At 44.8% G+C, this 19,870-nt stretch overlaps 1 protein-coding gene across 2 annotated transcripts in view; it reads left to right on the top strand.

The window, feature by feature from the left end:
- Pknox2 (PBX/knotted 1 homeobox 2) overlaps nt 1–19,870 on the top strand; it is a 258,062-nt gene that overhangs the window by 212,971 nt on the left and 25,221 nt on the right. For both annotated transcript variants that reach the window (XM_055622368.1, XM_055622367.1), the window contains 2 exons: nt 102–273; nt 12,425–12,613. In XM_055622368.1, coding sequence (XP_055478343.1) covers nt 102–273; nt 12,425–12,613 — 361 coding nt within the window. The remainder of the gene's footprint in view (nt 1–101; nt 274–12,424; nt 12,614–19,870) is intronic.

The raw sequence follows: 19,870 nt of genomic DNA, 5'->3' as shown, positions 1-19,870 counted from the left end.
AAGAGAAGTGGCGGAACTGCTGGAAAGGGAGCCTGGTGGCTTCTCAGCCCCGCCAGCCTGGTCTCTGTGTGCGCATGTGTGAGCTCTTGCTGTCCCCGCAGGCACCCTCTTTTCCCGCTCCTGACGCTGCTGTTTGAGAAATGTGAGCAGGCCACCCAGGGCTCTGAGTGCATCACCTCCGCCAGCTTTGATGTGGACATCGAGAACTTTGTCCACCAGCAGGAGCAGGAACACAAACCCTTCTTCAGCGATGACCCAGAACTGGACAATCTGGTAAAGACCCTCTACCCTACATTTTGACTCAAGTCTTCCCACCCTGATCCCATCCCAAATACCCTAAAAGTGTTCCTTTCATTAATTAATTCAGCAGTAAGTTTTGAGTGTCCACTATGGAACAGGCACTCTGTGTACTACTTCATGGCTGAGAACCAAAGTTTTCTCCACCTCTACCTCTGGTAGCACTGATGCCTGCCCACCTGCTACCTTCCAGTTTGAACAAGTGGAGAGGAAGGACTAGCAGCCAGAATGCCAAAGGGAGCTCTTCTGAGTTTGCACAGAGAGCTGGTAGCTGTGTGCTAACATGGTTGTCGAAGGAGGCAGATGTGTGGGGGTAAGAAGCATGCATGTTCAAGCGTATCAATACGGAGGAAGACCTGGGCTCCTAGGAGATTTAGCCGAGGTTCTGCCCTCTTATTGGAAACCGTAGATCATGTCTCCAAATTGTTTGCCACTCAGATAAGCACTAAATCCTGTAAAATACAAGTTCCTGGGCTGTACTGTGGAACTGTGTGTGATCTACTCCCTTTGTAGATTCAAAGGGAGCCTGTGAATCTACATTTTATATTTCCAAGGCAACTGCCATCATTGGCTTTGGTGGCTTCCAGGTTGAATGGAACCTGAAATCCTTACCTAGCCTGGAAATCCCACATAATTGCACATCACCTAGCGCTAACAGTCACATCTGAGGTGTTGGAGAGGCCACTGAACTTGCCCATCATACTGAGTAGTCTCCTGGAATTGTTATTCTTGGGACAATTTTTTCTGTGGGTGAACTACCCAGATTATCAAAGTGAATTTGGAAACTCTGAAAATCTTCCTCCCCCCCCCCAAAAAAAAAACCCTCTTCTACCCAGAGTTTAGGTGATTCCCACTCCCCAAAAAAGAACAGAATCAGGGAAGTAAAGGTGGCTAGAAAAAGAAAGTATAACTACATGTTCTCACTCACATATGCATGAGTACATACATGTACACGTACACACATAGTTAGCACATGTACAGAGCAGATGAGTGACTTTGGTATTATTCTGGGCTGAAAATTATTCACACTGCTGCTCCTCTTGGTGTTCAGTGCAGAACTTTATGGAGTCTAAGATAGCTACCAGGAGCACCCATCCTTCCCTGGAATTTTGTGGCCTCAGACATGGGAGAAGTATAAATTGAAGCACTGAAAGACCCAACTCTACCTCTGCTTATCTCTGGCCTCCCTCTTCCCTGGCTGGCATTAAAGCCAGGTGCAGCCTCTAAGATCCCCAGAAAACTTCCATGGTGCTGGTGGTTGGGCTGGTGATGGTGACAGAGGGCCAGGCTGGCTTAGCCCTGCCCTGCTCTTCAGCTAGTCAGAATCAGAAGATTCTGCAATTTGGAAAGGATATCTTCAAAATCTGGCCTCAGGCATTGATGCAGCCAGGAGGCAGCTCTCTCTAAAAGTTGGGATAGACTTGGGACAGGGCCCACTGCAGTGCACACACAAAAAATGAGCCTAGCACCCCCATTTATTGTCTGTATGGTCTTGATGACTGAACCCCTTTGAAGCTTAGTTTCCTCATCTGTACTTCTAATTGCACCTATCTCATGTGACTTAAATAAATTAATGGGATGGCTCATAGACTTGGCCTTTAAAAATGCTTTGCATCTGAAAATTAATCTCAGTGTGGTACAATGTTCTAGATTGCCCACCTTTGCCTCCTGGCTCTCAAAGACACAAACAGAATAGTCAGGAGCCTGAAACTTTTAGGGTAGTGTTAGGGGAATCCAACAGTGCCCTTTGCCGCTGGTTTCTAGCCCTATGTCAAAAAGAGGCGACTCAGAGGCCAAGCACAGGAGCCATCATTAGGACAAGAATCATGTCGCCAGCACAGCCGAGATGCACATAATTAGAAATTAGAAAAAGGTCAGATCCCGTTATTACCAGCTCAATCAGCTGCCGAGTGCCACAGCCAGTTAATTTGGCATCTGTATTTTTTACAACCCCGCACACGTAGCCCAACGGACTGTAACTCTTTCTCCGGACAGATATACTGCGCAGCCGAGCAGGGACATAAAATGAGGGACCCCAAGCAAATGAGCTGAGATAATTGAGAGATTTATTTTTTATATATGTGTGTGTGTGAGGGCAGCTTTCCTTTGCCCTTGAATATTGACTTTCATAGATGAGATTGTCAGGAGGGCACTTGGGTCCCCCAAATCTTTGCCGTCAGAACACCCTCCTCCAGCTTCTCTCTGACCCTCCCCTGCTTTCTCCCACCTCTTGAACAGCCCCTAACTGTTCTTCCTTTCTCCCCATAGCCCTTTGCCTGTAGCACCCTCCCGTTCTTCTCCCAGAGCCGCTTTTCCAGACAAATCTCCATGGAAACAGCTGAGTCAGCTCTCCCAGAGCCGCCCCAAATATCCGAGACAGGATCCCAGTTAGAGATTTCTGTGGGAGGGAATTCTGTAACCTCGATGCTCCACAGCGCCTCTACTGGGAGGAAAACATAACTACAAAAAGGTTGGAGTTAAGAGACCCAATCTTAGGAAGGAGTCCACTCCACTCTTTTTACACATCAGCGACCTTCGTATCCACAGAAAGAGCCCTGGCCATTGATTCCTGATTTTGTGCTCCTCCCACTAGCATTCCGCATCTGCCTGGTGACAATAAGGCCTTCACTTGCAAATAGAGAATGACAGCAATAAATGTCTCCCTGGAGTCCCAACTGGGACCTTCCCTACGTCCGTTTCTGTGACATGAGGGCAGCTCTCTGCTCTCAGGTGGTTAATCTGGAATCCGTGGTGAGCCCTGATCTACTACAGTTCTTAAACCAGGCGCTTTTCTTACCTGGCCTCCAGATCTGATCCCCTCCTTGAGCTCAGCAGCCTCTGACTGGCACTTGGTAAAGTTTGTAAAATTTGCAAGTTCCCCAAACCCCTTTGAAAGGTAAAAGCTTTTTGTTTTATAAAATCTGATTTATGGGCCCCCAGTGCAAGGCCAAGGTTTTATATATTATGCAAGATTTCAAACTAAGGCTGTAAAACGTACGGTTTCAGTTTCATGCATGGAATTTTTTTATGTGTAAATTTTTTAACATTTATGGGGCACGTTTTAATGAGACTCTGGTGTGGCTCCAGGGACAGATTATAGCTGCCTGACCGCAAAGCCAGTTCCAAAATGGGGCCTTCCAGGCCCCTGGGCCTACTCTGAAGAGGCAGGCCTGGAGGCCAGAGGCTAGGAATGAGGAGTCACATGAAGGAGGCAGCCCAGAGCTGTAAGCCTACAGAGACCTCAGCCAGCCCTGATCTGAGAGTTACTCACCTCAGCCTCCAGCCCAGGCTTTTTGCCTAGCAGGGAACTGAGAACCTCACGACACCAGGAAAAGGAAAGGAAATAAGAATATCAATGATAATAATAATTAACATTTATAGACCACTTACGGTACCAGGTGCTATTCTAAATTATTTGCATCTATTATCTTATTTAAAGCTCACAAAGCTTAATATTAATATTAATATTAACAATATTATGACCATTTGGCTGGAGGCACTTGGTTCAATTCTCAGAACACTCCTCTCTCTCTCTGTCTGTCTGTCTGTCTGTCTCTCTCTCAGTGTGTGTTTGTGTGTGAGGCTTTCACTGTGGTGGCCTGGAGCTCATAAATTCTGCTACACTGGCTAAGAAGTGCCAGGGACCCTCTGCCTCTGACCCCCAGCCCTGGGATTACAAGTGTAGGCAACCACACCCATCACTTTTATGTGAGTGCTGAGGCTAGAACTCAAGTCCTAATGCTTGTGCAGCAAGCTCGTTACCAACTGAGCCATCCCAGCCCTATAGTCCTCATTTTAAGATGCACAGGATTATGGTTCTATGGACAAAATAGAAAAGAGAACTGAAATACAGTCCCAACTCTAAATTCTCACACACACACTTACACAAAGAGAGAGAGAGAGAGAGAGAGAGAGAGAGAGAGAGAGAATGTCTTCTGACATTTCTAGGTCTTGCTTTAGTTCTTTTCTAGCCACATCTCATTTAATCCTCAGTACACTTTTATTTATTTATTTATTTATTTATTTATTTATTTATTTATTTATTTATTTGAGACAGGGTTTCTCTGTGTAGCCTTGGTTGTCCTGGAACTCACAGAGATCCACCTGCCTTTGCCTCCCTAATTGCTGGGATTACAGGTGTGCACCACCACACCCAACTGAGAGTCACTTTTTATTTATTTTGTGCTAGAGGTCAAATGTAGGACCTTGTGTGTGTTAGGCAAGCACTCTGTCACTATGCTCCACCCCAAGACCAGTAAATCACTGTTACCTCATTTTACAGGTGAGGAAACTAAGGTACAGACATTAAAATCTGTTCAAGGCCTCAAGTAGGGAGACAGAAACCTTTCAGCCTCCAAAACCATCTTTTTGAGTTCCCCACATGGCTCTTCAGAGTCTCATACAGCAGGGAGCTGTTATCCCCATTTAGCGAAGAGAGAAAAATCAAGAACCATGTATCTTGTAGCTAAGAAGTTACATAGTTGGACTTAAAGAAAGCTTGTCAGACTGGAGAAGCCTCAGCCTGTATACTCCAGCCCCTCATCACCAAATTTTGATGCCATCTAAGCGGAAGTGCCAGTGCTTGACACAAATGTGATTTAACTTACCATGCATGATAGTTTCCATAAAATAGCCAGTTGTCTGCCTGTCCCACAGCTCCTGTCATTCACCTGTCTTCCATGTTCCCTTTTTTATTCTAGTGACCCTGCACTCCCAACTAGCCAAGCCAAGCTGGCACAGGCTGGAAAAATTCTTCAGTAGAACTTAGCTTTCACTGCTCCAGTGACCCACAGGAAATTTCAGCTCCAAATTTAGGAATGTATGTTTATAAACTCCTTCCCTATATGGGCATCCACCTTCCCAATTTGCAGAAAGAGAAAGTGGAAGGAGCTTGCCCCCAAGGCAAGGAATGGAGCAGGCTGTCTGATCTCCAAGCCTCTGCTCCCTTATCTTTAGCAGAGTGATGGATAATCTTGCCTGTATCCCTGAGGTGAAGAGACTCAAATAAGATAATGGAGAGAAAAGCCTTTTGCAGATTGTAAACTGCTGTGTGTACAGATGTTTTGAGAGACAAGGAGTCACTATCATCAAATGAAGAGGCCAAGACCTACAAGAGAGGTGGCCATTTAGAAAAGAACTTGGAGCTGTGTGTGGCGGTTGTAGGGGCATCTGGACAAGGACTTGACATTTATTGAACACCTGTGATACATACTGGCAACACTTGCAAACATAATCTTACTCAATGTTCATAACAGTTTTAAAGTTTAGGTATTATTATCATCATAAACTGCATAGATAAAGCCACTTCTCCAAAATGCCCAGGTAATGAATAATAAATTCAGGACATCACAGCATGTGGCTTTATAGGAAATAAGTTGTCCCTGGCTTGCGTACTTTTCTGGGACTGTGGGATACATGAAAATGGCATGACAATACAATGTGAAGCTGTCTCTTGATTTGTTGTTTTGAAAGAAGGCAGGATCTTTGTTTTGAAACAGAAAGGGGAGAGGAACGCTGACAGAAATTGGAATTAAGGATACCTTCATCACACATGGTGGTGGTATTAAATGAAGTAGCATTCTGACTGGAGAGATGGCTCAGTGGTTAAGAGTTCTCACTGCTCTTCTAGAGGACTTGAGTTTGGTTATCAGCACCCATATTGGGCAGCTCACAGCCACCTGTAATTCCCGTTCCAGGGGATTCAGCACCCTCTTCTGGTCCCTGTGGGCACCTGCATTCACATGTTCAAACCTTCACACTGTCACACACATATACACATAATAAAAAATAAAGTAAAATCTTAAAAAAAAAAAAAAAAAAACAAAACAGATCAAGGAGCATGCTGGAGGATTTAGAATAAATTTCTATGATCCAGATCATTTAGGAAAAAAAAAAAAGCTCCTTTAATAAATCAGCATTTTATTTTCACTTAGAAGCAGAACAACAAAACTAGAGACATAGGATGAACTCACTGCAAATATAGAGGGAACCCCAGGAATTATTCTTTCACAAACCGAATATAGGGTAGCCATAAGAAAGCTAGTGGAGAATGAGAAATTATTTGTTTTGTTTTGTTTTTAATGTGTATTTGGGCCTTGGGAAGTAGAGGCAGGAGGATCAGAAGTTCAAGATCATCCTTGGCTATAAAGGGAGTTTTAGGCCCCCCTGGGCTACATGAAACCTTGTCTCAATAAAACCAGGAAGAAAAAAAAAAGTACCTGGTTCTTCATGATTTACAAAGTATTTTCACATTATTACCTGTTGGCCCTTAACAAATGTTGTTAATTAAAAACGTTCCTTATCTCTGTTTTACAAATCAGGAGACGGAGGCTCAGAGAAAACTCTGAAGCTGTCCACTGGCACAAAAGAGCAAGCAGTGGGTCTGGCCTCTCCTCCAGGTTTCCCGGGAATGAACGCCACAGGCTCTACCCTGCTTGCAGTGTCCCTCACCCCCGACCATGCGAGCACTGCACGTCTATTTCTCTAATATTGAAGAGGCCCTACATATTCATTGCCTCCGAGTGCCGTTATGATTTACTCTGCCTTCTTAAATCTTTAAACCAATTCTACTAGCCCATAAAATAGTAATCCTTCATCTCTGCTTTATCAGACCCTAGGATATGACTTTTTTTGGCCTCTGAACACCAGAACTAGTTAAAACACACTGTGCATGTACTACATTGGAGCTAAAATTATATATATATATATATATATATATATATATATATATATATATGTTGCTTTTTACTTTGTTGTCTGTAGTTTTTCCATTTTTGCATGATAAATACATATTGATCATGAACCTAAATGAATAGAGATCCAGGTTTTGGGGGAGGTGTGATGTATGTATAAATTTATAAATGCATGTGTAAGTGTGTATTCATTCAGTAAAATAAAATGTTGGCTTTTAGAGACAGACTATGTCTGGGGACACCTCTCAGTGATGGATCATTTGTATAGCATGTAGAGGCCCTGGTTCAGTACCTGCACTCCCTCCTCCAAATATTAAGCAGGATAGGATGGTCTTGCTAATGAGAGATGAGAGTAAGAAGAAAAGGAAAAAAAATGGGAAAGAGAGAAAAAAAGAAATGACAAACGGAAAAGGAGAGGGAAGAAAGAAAAGAGAAATAATATTAGAATTAGTTTTGTTTTAACAAAAGCAATTGAGCAATCCACTCAAGTCAGAAGACTTGTCCACTGCGCAGATGAAGTTAAATGAAGAAGGTTACATTGATGCAGGTACTAGATGTCCTTGGTGCTGCAGAAGGCTGACCAAGCCCTTTCCATAAGACAAGAGAGATTTGTTCTGAGTAAGGAAGAACTTCTTAATCAGCACATTGCAAGAACATAGAGGCAGTCCAGGACAATGAAGTCATCTCCCAATGGCACGGACAGCCTAAAAGAGAGGCTGCAGCCATGAGCCCTACGTGTTTGCACAGTCCCTTCATCTCTCAGGCCTCCACTTACCCCACAACCATACACTGTTTATGCTAGCATTGTTTTTTAAATATACTTGAATCCTGAGAGACCATAGAAGGATAAAGCAATCTGGTCTCGGGGATAAGGCAATGAGGCTTCATACTGCCTACCAGCTGTGTGACCTTGGGGTGAAAAAATATCTGTGGACTTCTTCTTTTTTTTTCAACTATAAAATGTGGTCAGTGAGTACTTGCCTGCAGAGGATGTTGTCTAGAATAAATAAGACAGAGCAGAGAATGGGCTTACCCCAGTGCCAGACACATAATGAGAAATATCTGAGTGTTGCTGTCAGCCCACTCACAAGTGTCTGCTACATACCTCATTCTGTGCTGATTACCCTAATAGGCACAAGTTAAGATCTTCCAAGCTGAAGCCAAGCAGAAAATGTAGACAAGAACAAATCTTTCTCAACTTCCCTTTGGTCCAAACTACTTCCGCTGACATTACCACTCTCCTCTTTACCTTGGTTTGCTCCATGTTTGCCAGTCTCAGCCTCATGGAGGTGGCATCTGTAAGATGAGACCTTGTGACAGAGGCCTGTGTAAAGCTTCTGTACTGTGGCCCTTAATTTCTATTTGGTACGTGTGTGTGGTGTGGGGTGTGTGTGTGTGTGTGTGTGTGTGTGTGTGTGTATGAACATAAGTACACATGCATATAAAGACAAGAGGAAACCTCACGTTTTCATTCAGAGGGTGTCTATTTTGAGGCAGGGTGTCTATTATCCTGAAGCTTGCCAATTCAGCCAGTCTGGGTGGCCAGCCATCCGAGGGGTTCTCCTGTCTCTGCCTCCTTCTCACTGACTGTTACTTCAAACAAATACTATTCACTGCACCCAGCTTTTTAAATGTGACCTGGTGGTCAAACCTGTGCAACGAGAGCTTTAGCAACTGAGCTATCACCTCAGCCCTCTTGCTTCATTTTGTATTGTCTGAGCTTGTCCTAGCCATCATAATGCTACCAAAAACTAGGAGGCTGGCATTAGAATCTCCCACACATTGCCCATGTCAGCATACACAGATGTGGAAAGGTAGTAGCTCTATCTACATCTTTCTTTTATTTGATATAATTATGCATTTACATGCAATTGTAAGAATTAGTAGGTGAGATCCCAATTTCCTTCTTGCACAATTTCATTGGCAGGAATAGCCTACCGACCTTATCCAAATTTTGTCCATTTTACACACCCTCACTTATATATACACACACGTGTCCTAAGTTGTATGTGAATTTGTTACATTTAGGTTTATGTAAACGTAGAATCAAGGCACAGAACAGTTCTCTTTTTGTTTCAGTCTATCCCACCAGCTGCTAATCTGTTCTGTGTCTATGGTTTTGTCATTTCAAGCATATCCTGCAAATGGCAGTGTGCTAATAGTATATATCCCTTTAAGACTGGGTTCTCTCTTGTAGCATAATTCCCTGTGATACAAACAGGTTGTTGAGCGTATTAATACTCTCTCTCTCTCTTTTTTTTTTTTTTGCCGAGTTGTTCTCTGCGACAAGGATAGACCATAGTGACTTCATCCATTCATCTGTTTTCAGTTTGAGCCCACTTGAGATAAAGCTGTTCATGTATAGATGTGTGTGTGTGTGTGTGTGTGTGTGTGTGTGTGTGCGCGCGCGCACGCGTGCTCATGGATTTCTCTTTCCCTGAAATAAATGCTTACAAGCTGCTGGGCTATTTGATCAGTACATTCTTAGTCTGGGTGTTTTGTTTTGTTTGCTTGTTTTTGAGACAAGTTCTCACTATGTAGTCATGGCTAGCCTAAAACTCACTAGATTACCCAGGCTGGCCTGAACTCACAGAGATCTGCCTGTCTCTGCCTCCCTGGATTAAAGAGATTAAAGGCATACACAATACCCAGTAAACATGCTTAATTCTATAAGGAGCTGCCACAGTTTGCTGTGACCACACTCTCTTACATTCCCACCAGCAATGCACAGTGATCTGGAGTCCAGTTCTTCTGCCAACATTTGGTGTCATCATTTTCTGACAGTAGCTCTGTGTATGTGTTTGCAGAGGTGCCTCAGTGTGGTTTCAATTGGCATCCCCCTAGTGGCTAATGACATTGAACATCGTTCAGTGTGCTTATCTGCCATCTGTATATCCTCTTCAGTAAAAGATCTGATCACATCTTTTGCCCTTGTTCTAATTGAGTTGCTTGTTAGTTTGCTATTTAGTTTAAAGAGTTCTTTATACATTCTAGATACAAGCCCTCTGTCAGATATGTGATCGGTAAATATTTGCTGCCAGGCCACAGTCTTTTTATCTTCACAGGATCTTCTTTGTTGCTGTAGATTTTTGGTTTTTTGTTTTCTTTTGTTTGTTTTTAGGCAGGATCTCTCTATGTATCCTTGGCTATCCTGGAACTCACTGTGTAGACCAGGCTGGTCTTGAACTCAAAGATATATGTCTGCCTCTGCCTCCAGAGTGCTAGGATAAAAGACATGCACCATGATGCCTGGAAGGTTCTTTTTAAGAACCAGCATTTTTTAATTTTAGCAAGCAAGTCATTTTCCATTTTTAGATTATAGTTTTGGTATCATGTCTAATATTTCTTTGCTAAATCCTACATGCCAAGATTTTCTGCTTTCTCTCTCTCTCTCTCTCTCTCTCTCTCTCTCTCTCTCTCTGTGTGTGTGTGTGTGTGTGTGTCTGTTGTTTTTTTTCAAGACAGTGTTTCTCTATGTAGTCCTGGCTGTCCTGTAACTTGCTCTGTAGGCTAGGCTGGCCTCAAACTCAGAGATCCACCTGCCTCTGCCTCTGAGTACTGGGATTAAAAGCATAGGCTATCATGCCTGGTTCCATTTTTTTTTTTCTAAAAGTGTTACAGTTTTCCATCTTATATTTAGGTCTTTGCTCCATTTGGATTAATCTTTATGTTAGACATGGAGTTTAAATTAAGGTTTAGAGCTTTTTGTTTGCTTGTTTATGGATGTCCGGTTATTCTAGCACCATTTGAACAAGCCCCTGTTGAAAAGAAATTCAGACATATTTAACATGAACCATAGCAATGTGTGTAGATTTTTCCTGTCACTTTTGGGAATTAATACTGAGAAAATAATACAGAAATGAGAACGATACACTTAGGTGATTGTGTTTCATGTGTGTGTGTGTCTGTGTATCAAACCAAAGGTCTAGTGAATGCTTAGACAGTGTTCTACTATTGAGTTAGATCCACTTTGTTTTCCAGCCTCATTATGTAACTTTTTTCTAAATAAAACTGAAAATTTGAATGTACTATAAGTGGCCAGCAACAGGGAACTAGTTAAAGAAAGTGCCTATATGGACTCATATGTGACAATTGAAAATTATTCTCATCCATTCAATATTTATTCTATGTAAATAAGATAATGCTATGAGCCAATTAGACATCACCCCTGCCTTCTCACAGCTCTCAGTCCAGAAGAGAGATAGAGAGAACAATTCTGGCACTTAGAAAAGCATATTTGATGAGCTAAGGGAAAACCAGAAAGCAAAATTCTATGTGTAAGTTTATTAAAATACATACATGTGGGCCAGCAAGATGGCTCAGTGGATCAAAGCACTTGCTGCCAAGCTGGCAACCTTGAGTTCAATGGACCCGCACAGTGGAAAAAGAGACCTGAATCCCACAAGTTGTCCTCTAACCTCCACATGAGCACCGTGGCACATGTGCACACACAGAAAGGTTTCTTTTAGGGTATTTGGATAAAGACAGTTGTTTTTTCATCCCGTGTTTTCCATACTTTACATATACTTTCTTCTTATGACAATAGGAGCAACAAGCTGAGTTTGGTGGTCCATGCCTGTAATCCTAGTGCCTAGGATGCAGGAGAATTATGAGTTCAAGGTCATCTTCAGCTACATAGTGAGTTGGAGACTAGCCTAATCTCCATAAAACTCTGTCTTAAAAATTGATGAACTAATAGAAGTGAAACAAACCCCAATGAAAACAATAATAACAACAAAGGAGAAAGCTTCAAATGCTAAATAAGCTCAAGCCATGTTAGGATCATTTGAACAGGTCCTTGTGCAGTATCCCAAATGGCTTGGACAGCAAACAGTTGGTACCCAGTGCCCAGCTAAGTCATGCCGGATTATCCAGTCCGTCAGCAGGTATCATCAGAGTAAGGCAGCCCATATCACATGAAGCACATGTCTGTTCATAAATTTAAGAATAGACATTGTCTGACCTCTGGGGCATTTCCAAAAAACTGACCTCTATTTTCCTTGTGTTTGCTTAGTACTTCATGCTATATAGTATGCCATGGTCCTTTCCCATGATCCCTCAGTGAATCTATAAAGTTGTTTGGGAAGGTATAATTTCCCCATTGGGTAGACACTAAGGGGTCATAGAGAGCCTAGGTAAGTTTCCCAAGGCCACATAGACAATCCATGGCAAACCTGGAGCTTGAACCTGGACTTCTATTGCTAAAGTCAGTGCTCTTCTCAGAACCGCAGCTGCCTCCAGAACAGCTGTGCTAACAGTGGGCTGAAAGCAAGTGACTAATCTCCAGGGTTATACGGAGAGTTTAAACCATGTGGATGGGAAACAGGAGCCACAGCAAGAATGGGCTCCCCTCCTCTGATGAGTTGGAGCTGGGGGCTTGACAGGGAGTGGGGTGTGGTATGGACACCTGACCTTACAGCTCTTCCTCTCCCCAGATGGTGAAGGCAATCCAGGTCCTGAGGATCCACCTGCTAGAGTTGGAGAAAGTCAATGAACTCTGCAAGGACTTTTGCAACCGTTACATCACCTGCCTCAAAACCAAGATGCACAGTGATAACCTGCTCAGGAATGACCTCGGGGGGCCCTACTCCCCCAACCAGCCCTCCATAAACCTTCACTCACAGGTAACACACAGGGATGGGCCTTAATCTCCTCAGCCAGGCATGCAGAAAGGTCTGAAGGACCCCAATGACCTGGGCAAAGCAATTTGAACCATCAGATCCTTTTACAAGGAGATCCTCCTCTCTCCATCAGGCAGCACAGGCCCTTGTTTTTATTTGATTGTTTGTTTGTGACAGGGCCTTAGCATGTAGCCTACTCTGGCCTCAAACTCTTGATCCTTCTGCCTTAGCCACCATACCTAGCCACACAGTTCCTTTATCACAGAGACTCCCACATGCCAGGATATGAGCATCTCCTCAGTGACTACATCTGAGAGAGCCAGTGTCCAAAGAAATTTCTGGCTTCCTACCCCAATATTTACCAAGACGTGCTAGGTAGGTGAGCCCTGGTCTGTAAAGGAGAAAACATACTTGCCTAGCTGACAGCTGGGGATGGTAGGTAGACTGCCAGGCAGTCTCCTCTGAAGGGCATGAAGGGGCTCTTGGCAGTCCTGGAAGAAGGCTCCAGGGAAACTGGTCCTTCCCCCAAATTCTGCACGCCTGGTAGATAAAGACAGATTCCACAGGCCTGCTTCTCCCAGCTCAGCCCCCACCAGTACTCTCCCTGGTACTCTGCCCCACAAAAGTTTAGGGCCACTGTGAAAAATCACTTCAAGCAAACCCCTTCCAAGATTCCACTGTCACGTTCACCCTAGGAAATGGTGCCTATTCCACACTATAAGAAAGACTGGGCACACTCTCCAGAACAGAATCTACAAACTCAGAAAGCTGCCTGATTATTCCTGTACACCGCACTTGCTAACATCTACTCAGAATATAGGCTCCCGGCTTCATTTCCCTTCACTGAGTTTCTGAAGTCCAGAAAACACATGCCCTTGGGAGGCTCACAGTAACCCTTCTCCTTAGACAGACAGGGATAGGGATACAGGGTTAACTTTCTAAGGGTCAGTGACGGGAGCTACTGTGAAGGTTACATGAAAGGCTGTGCTATTTTCATTTTAGGTGTGTAAGGACTCAGGTTGGTAGGGGCAAAGGGAGGGACACGCTTTGCTCATTGTGACCCCTCCACACTTCCACAGGTACACCCTGTATTGCATCATGCTCAGCCCACTGGGCTTTCTCTGGGCCTTGACACTAAGAACGGCATAGGACATGGGGCAAGAAGTTTATTTCCTCTTTGTATTGCTTAAAATCACCAAATCACTTTATTACAGAACTAAAAACAGCGGCCTCAGCTCCCGCTTGCTAATATTCTCTTGAAATAGACTCATTCCTTCAGAGTCTTATTGTACTTTCCCTTATGATCGAAATTAGCAAGAAACTTGCATAAAAGAGGACAATAATTGCTCAACGAGCATCTCGTTTGTAATTTATTAGTTTCTATTATTGTGGGTTACCATGGTGATGCTGCGCAGCCCCGGTGACGGGAGAGATGTAAGATAGGAGCTGAGGAGGCTGCGAGGCCTCACCAAATGGAGATGCACATTTTTATCAGTAATTTTCATGAAAATAATAAGTGAGGAGTTAATGAGATGGAAAGCCATCCTGTGGCTATTGTGAATTTTTTTTAAGTGTTGATCTAATTAGAATGCATCGGTCAGGAAAAGTAATGAGGATTTAGTGCCTCACAGAGATGTGAGGATCATATCAGAAAATTAGCACAAGTCTTTGGAAATAATCAGGTCCTTGGAGAGGCCCTGGATTTTCCCTCCTGGGCCCTCCAACTCTACCTTGAGCTCTGGAGTTGGGGGTGTACCAAGGTAGCATTGTGGAAAGGCAAGGAAGGAGGGGCTGGAGGCTCAGCATCCACAGTGGCCCCTCAGGGCTGGAGGTCTGTCTGAGGTTGACAAGCAAATCTGAAGGAAGCAGGGGTTTGCAGGGAAGTGTAGTGTGGGGAAAGGGAACGTGGGCTCTGGATGATCCAGGTGTTAGAACTGCTGACTGCAAAAGCCAGACCTCTGGGGCATGCCCCTCTGTACCTCTGAGCTTTGAGGAAGAAGGCAACATTAGATCCCTGCCTGAGAGTGAGATTGGCCCTAGGGTAGCCCCTGCAGAAAGCTCTGATCTCAGAGAAGGAGAAACTCAGGTGGTTGGGTGAAAACAAAGACACCAGGGGAGGGGCAGGGATGCATAGTGAGATATTCCTAGTTAGTTCCCATCACTTCCTCTGATTGCCGCTCCCTCCTTCCCACCTGTTTCTCCTGGCTATCCCTCAGTCCCGCTCTACAGCTGTGCTCCACGTACATTGCTTCTGCTGGATTTGTCTTTCTGAAGTGTGTGGTCTGTAGACCCTGATTGCCACCAGGGCTTTCACATCTGCCCTCCTGACATTCAAGACCTCAAAGGTCTAGCCTCAGCTCCCATTCCTGAGCTACACTGCTCCAAGGTACCATGACCATTTTTTTTCATGCCTATATGTTGAGGGGACATGTCTCCACGCCAAACCCTTCTTCTCCACAAGGCCAAAGCAGCCTTTTCCCAGGGACAGTAGCTGCTCTCCCAAAGAGGTCTCTCTGGCCCCCTTCTATAAGAGCCCTTTCCTTCTCTTAGCCGATGGCCTATCATTATTGCAGCAAATGTCACTTAGGAATGCCGCTAGATGAGAAATTGTAAAGCTTGCTTTCCTTTCCTTGAAAACACATGTTATTTGCATCGACACAGCATTTTATATATTTGAAATCACCAAATGACTTTATTGCAGATCTAAAAACAGCTACCCATGCTTCTGCTGGCTAATATTCTCTTGAAATAGACTCATTCCTTCAATATTGTTCCCTTATGATGCCAGCTGTGGCCATGATGTCTTCTGAAAGATCAGGGGCCAGTAGACATTGGTTGAAAGAAGTAATGTGGCAGAGAAGGGTGGTGCGAAGAAGGGGGAAGGAGGAAGAGGAAGAAATGAAAAGAACTAAGAAAAGCGGAAGGAAAGACAAAGAGGAGGTTAGCCTCATTCAGGAGGGGATCAGGGAGAGGCTGGAGTTTTGTCAGAAAAGAACAACAAAGAGGAAGACACAGAGAGATATGGGCAGAGGCAAAAGCAGGAAATGTGAGGCAGAGGTTGAAAGAAAGTAGGAAGAGGTATGGTGGCCATGATGAGCCGGAAGATCATAAACAGAATAAAGAACTGAATGGCTGGGAAGAAAGAGTATGAAAAAGGAAAAGAGAGGGTGGGCTTTTCTCTCTCTCTCTCTCTCTCTTTCTCTCTCTCTCTCTCTCTCTCTCTCACAGCAAGCTCTGCTTTTCCAAAGTTGTCAGGGGGCTGGGCAGTGTGCTCATCATCCCTGCTGAGGCCCTGAGACTTCTGTCCCATGCTGAGCATCCTGAGGATTCACCTGTGACTTCTCAGACCGTGTGGGGTGAAGGGCAGGTGGTCCGGCTTGGAGAAATTACCACTTACATGAGCTTGAGCTTGTGCATAGTCTGGACGAAAAGGGGCAGAAAGTGACTCGGGTTTGCTGTGTGTTGTCCTCCAATCAGGTTCATGTCACTGTCTCCCTGAGGCAGGATGGGGGTGGGGGTGGGGGTGGTCTTGCCTGAGCTCATTTAGGAAAGAGATCCTCAGATTCCTATGAGCTAGGACCAGAGGCTTAGTTAATATAAGTGGCAGATATAAGGAGACAGCATGGGAGGTGATTGGAAGGAGGGAGAGAGAAAGGGAGGAAAGGAAGGAGGTAAGAATTGAGGGAGAGGGAGGGAGGGAGGAAGGAAAAGAGAGAAAGAGACTATGCCCATTCATCATGCTCCAACCTTAGTCCCCTGCAGCTTGAAATAGCTGCCCCATGTGCTAGCCTGACTTGAGGAGGGGTGTCACCTCTCCCCCCCCCCAACCCCAACAGGATCCTCCAGCCCAACATCCCAGCTGCTTGCCAGCTTTGTTTTAAACTGCTGGCTCATGGTTTTCCTTGAGTGCTGATCACAATGTCTTGTGCGGCGAAGTAGGAGACACTTTTGTTTTCCAAGCGGCAGTCCCATTCCCAGATGCTATGTTGTGTCTTCTCCTCACTCACTCTGTGGGGGTTGGCCTATTCCCAGCTTGGTCTTCCATTTCTATCTGTCAGTGTTCTTTGAATGGGTAAGATGAAGGTGGGGATGTGAGGAGACTGTTTTTACCACATGGGTGTTCGTGGAGGGGAGGGTGTGTGTGTGTGTGTGTGTGTGTGTGTGTGTGTGTGTGTGTGCAGTTTCAAGGGCTTCAACTAGTGCAGCATACTTAGCTGTCTCCACCTCCCCAGGAAACTATCCTGTCTTGCTCAAAGAGAACATGTTACACCCAGGCATGCTATGGGGAGCAGCTTCCCCACCACCGTGCTCTAAACTCAGCTCTGGGTTCTCCTGTCCTTAGAGAGTGCTAACTAAATCATCTCACTAGAGAGGACCCAACTCTTGCCTCACTCAGGCTAATTTGATCTGAAAACAATCCCACTGTCTCCACAGAGATTTAGAGCCCTAGTATGGGGACTGGGACATGATTCTCCTTTAGTTGACAGTCATTTGGGGATGTTTACTGTATGCTCTGTCTTAGGTCCTGTGAGAACTCAGGTGACTATTTCGCAGGGACAGCCTGATTCCAGGGGGAGTGAGCTATGACTCTAGAAGTCTTCTGACAGGTGTAGAATGCTCAGAGCCTGGAAAGGTAGGAAAGGGACAGCAGAGGAGAGGGGAGGGGCGGAAGGAAGGGGTCCTGAGCTGAGCACACCCCATATGTGGCTTGAGATCATCCTTTTCCCCAATGGACAGCCAGACCTGGGACTCAGCCAGCACAGAGCTGAGAGCCAGGTCCATTTCTGCCCCCAAACAAGCTGAACAAATCTAAGGATGGGGAATTTTGCCTATCGTAGTAGGAGAAGCTGCAGATTCACTGGCCAGACTTTCTGGGGGAGATAGTCTTTTAGGAGGGCTTGGGAGAGTTAGTGGCCTACTGGCATCTCTGAAGATAACTGTTCCTAGGACAGAAAGAAGTCTGAGTGAGGCTAAGGAATAGCCTTTTAGAATTCCTGGAGAGAAGGAGACAGAGAGTCATTCATTCATGCATCATGTATCCATTCAAGCACTCATGAAAGCTGCTGAGTTCTGAGAACATCAAGATGAATATGACACAGCTTCTGACCTTGAAATGGAAATGATGGAGTATCTTGAAACTAAATTTATGAAGGGGATATTTAAAATGTTTATTCTTTAAAACATGACTTTCTGTGATTATTTTGCCTGCATGTATGTCTGTGTATCAGTTTATGTACAGTACTCACAGAGGCCAGAAAAGATTGTTAGAGCCCCTGAAACTGGAGTTATAGGTAGTTGAGGGCTGCCATGTCAGTGCTAGGAATTGAACCCAGGTTCTCTAGAAGGGCAGACTATACTCTTAAACACTAAGCCATTTTTTTTTTATCCCTGAGGCAGATATATTTTGATGTTGACTATTATATCCCACTGCTAAATATTTTAAAGAAAAATGGGAATATAAGCAACAGGGGCTAGAGACGCGTTGCAGGTCAAATTAATTGAGTTTTTTATGGCTACAACATGAACTGGTGAGAAAAGAGCCCTTGCAGCATTGATGGAGCTCTCCCTGCCTCAAACATAGCATGTACTAGGTAGCTTATGCATAATAGTATATTCATTCCTCATAAGACTTCGCATGGCCATTATTTTCTCCTTTTTACACCCAAGGAAAGAGGAAAAAAAAAGAAGTAAAGACACTGGCCCCACACCACACACTAAGTAGTGGATGTGTGAGGTTACTACAGAAATTGTGTTCTTATAATATGATTTCATCTTGTTACACACAGAAAGGAGAGCAAGGCTCCTGGTCCCAAGTTAGGGTTGGAGTGACCCTAGTTCAGGGATGCTAGAGACTAGAGGTGATGTAATGGGTTACTGGGAAGCATGAATTTGGATTTGGTAATTGACTAGAAGAGGGGAAAAGAAGGCGGAAGTGAGCATAGCCCTGAGTGCTGGACTTAGCACTCCCACCAAGGAAAGAGCTCTTAGTTCTGGGACTCCCCGGCAGCCCATGGAAGACGCTGATGGCCCATTTCATCCTCACAAGGGTGCGCTTCCCTCTGACGTGCGGCACACATCGCTTTTTTAAAGTTGACAGAAGACTGAAGGCAGTATGCGCCCAACCTTCTGTTCCCTTCTGAACATCTTGAGGATGTGACCCGCGACTTTTCAGTTCGCGTGGGGATCACCACTTAGACAGGAAGGCATCACCCCAGACTAAGGAGGCAAGAAGTGGATTTATGCTGCCTGGTTCGCCATAAGCAGTACAGCTGTGGCTCCTGTTGGTCCTCAGTGAGTAGTTTCCCTGAAACCCGAGAGCTCTGCTCCTTCCGGGAAGGAATGTTCCTTAAGAGCAGCAGCTGCTGCTTGTCCCCGCAGGCCTGGACTGCCTTTCCCTTGAGGCCAAAGCCCCCAGCTGGGATGGAACAGGACAGGATTAGGTGGTTTGTTTATATGAGCTTGGCTTCCTTGCATCTGCAAACCTAGCTCTTCTCCGTCTAGGGCAGGTCTCTGGCTGCGATAGAACCGCGGGACTCTGCCAGAAAGGGTGTCTGGGGACAGAGGCAACTTTCTCAACCACCTGCACCGTGCAGCCAGTCGGGCCACAATCTAAAGCATCTAGCATGCACTCAATAGGGCGCGCTCAGTACAGTGTCAAAGAAGAGCCGGCCTTCTGTCCCTCAAAAGCCTAGTTCCAAGCTAAGGCAACAGACATCTGCACAAGAGGAAGTAATGAAGAGTCAGGAGGACTGTCCATGCGCGTGCCTAGCAAGGTGGGACAAGTTCTCCGGTGGAAGTGAGACTGAAAAGCAGCCCACTCTCCCCTCAGGCCAGGCAAACAAACCTTTGAGCTAACCTGGAAGGGGTTGGTGAGCTGGTCGAAGGCTATGGATCGGCAGAGACCCCTAGTGGCCAGGGCAAGGATGGCAGATTGTTGGGCCTTGTCCCTTCATTCTTTCACTGGAATCCTAGGGCTGTTTTTTTGTTGTTGTTGTTGTTGTTGTTTTGTGTTGTTTTTTTTTGTTTGTTTGTTTGGTTTTTTTTTTCATTTTTTTCCTTACTCCTCAGATGCAAGGGGTTTTTGTAAGGTCATCCAGCGCATCTTTCTTCTTCAGGAACAACCTCGTAAGATACAAATTCCAAATATTTCAAAATATCTTCAAGAGAAATGTTTCCATCATTTCTTTCTTTCATACCTTAATGCTTTAGCCCAGTGTGTGTGTGTGTGTGTGTGTGTGTGTGTGTGTGTGTGTGTGTGTG

This window comes from Psammomys obesus, unplaced genomic scaffold, assembly GCF_907164565.1.
Source record: "Psammomys obesus unplaced genomic scaffold, mPsaObe1.curated_primary_1811, whole genome shotgun sequence".
Classification (NCBI taxonomy): Eukaryota; Metazoa; Chordata; class Mammalia; order Rodentia; family Muridae; genus Psammomys; species Psammomys obesus.
Note: the sequence above shows the minus strand (reverse complement) of the source record. Positions and strands in the feature narration are given on the sequence as shown.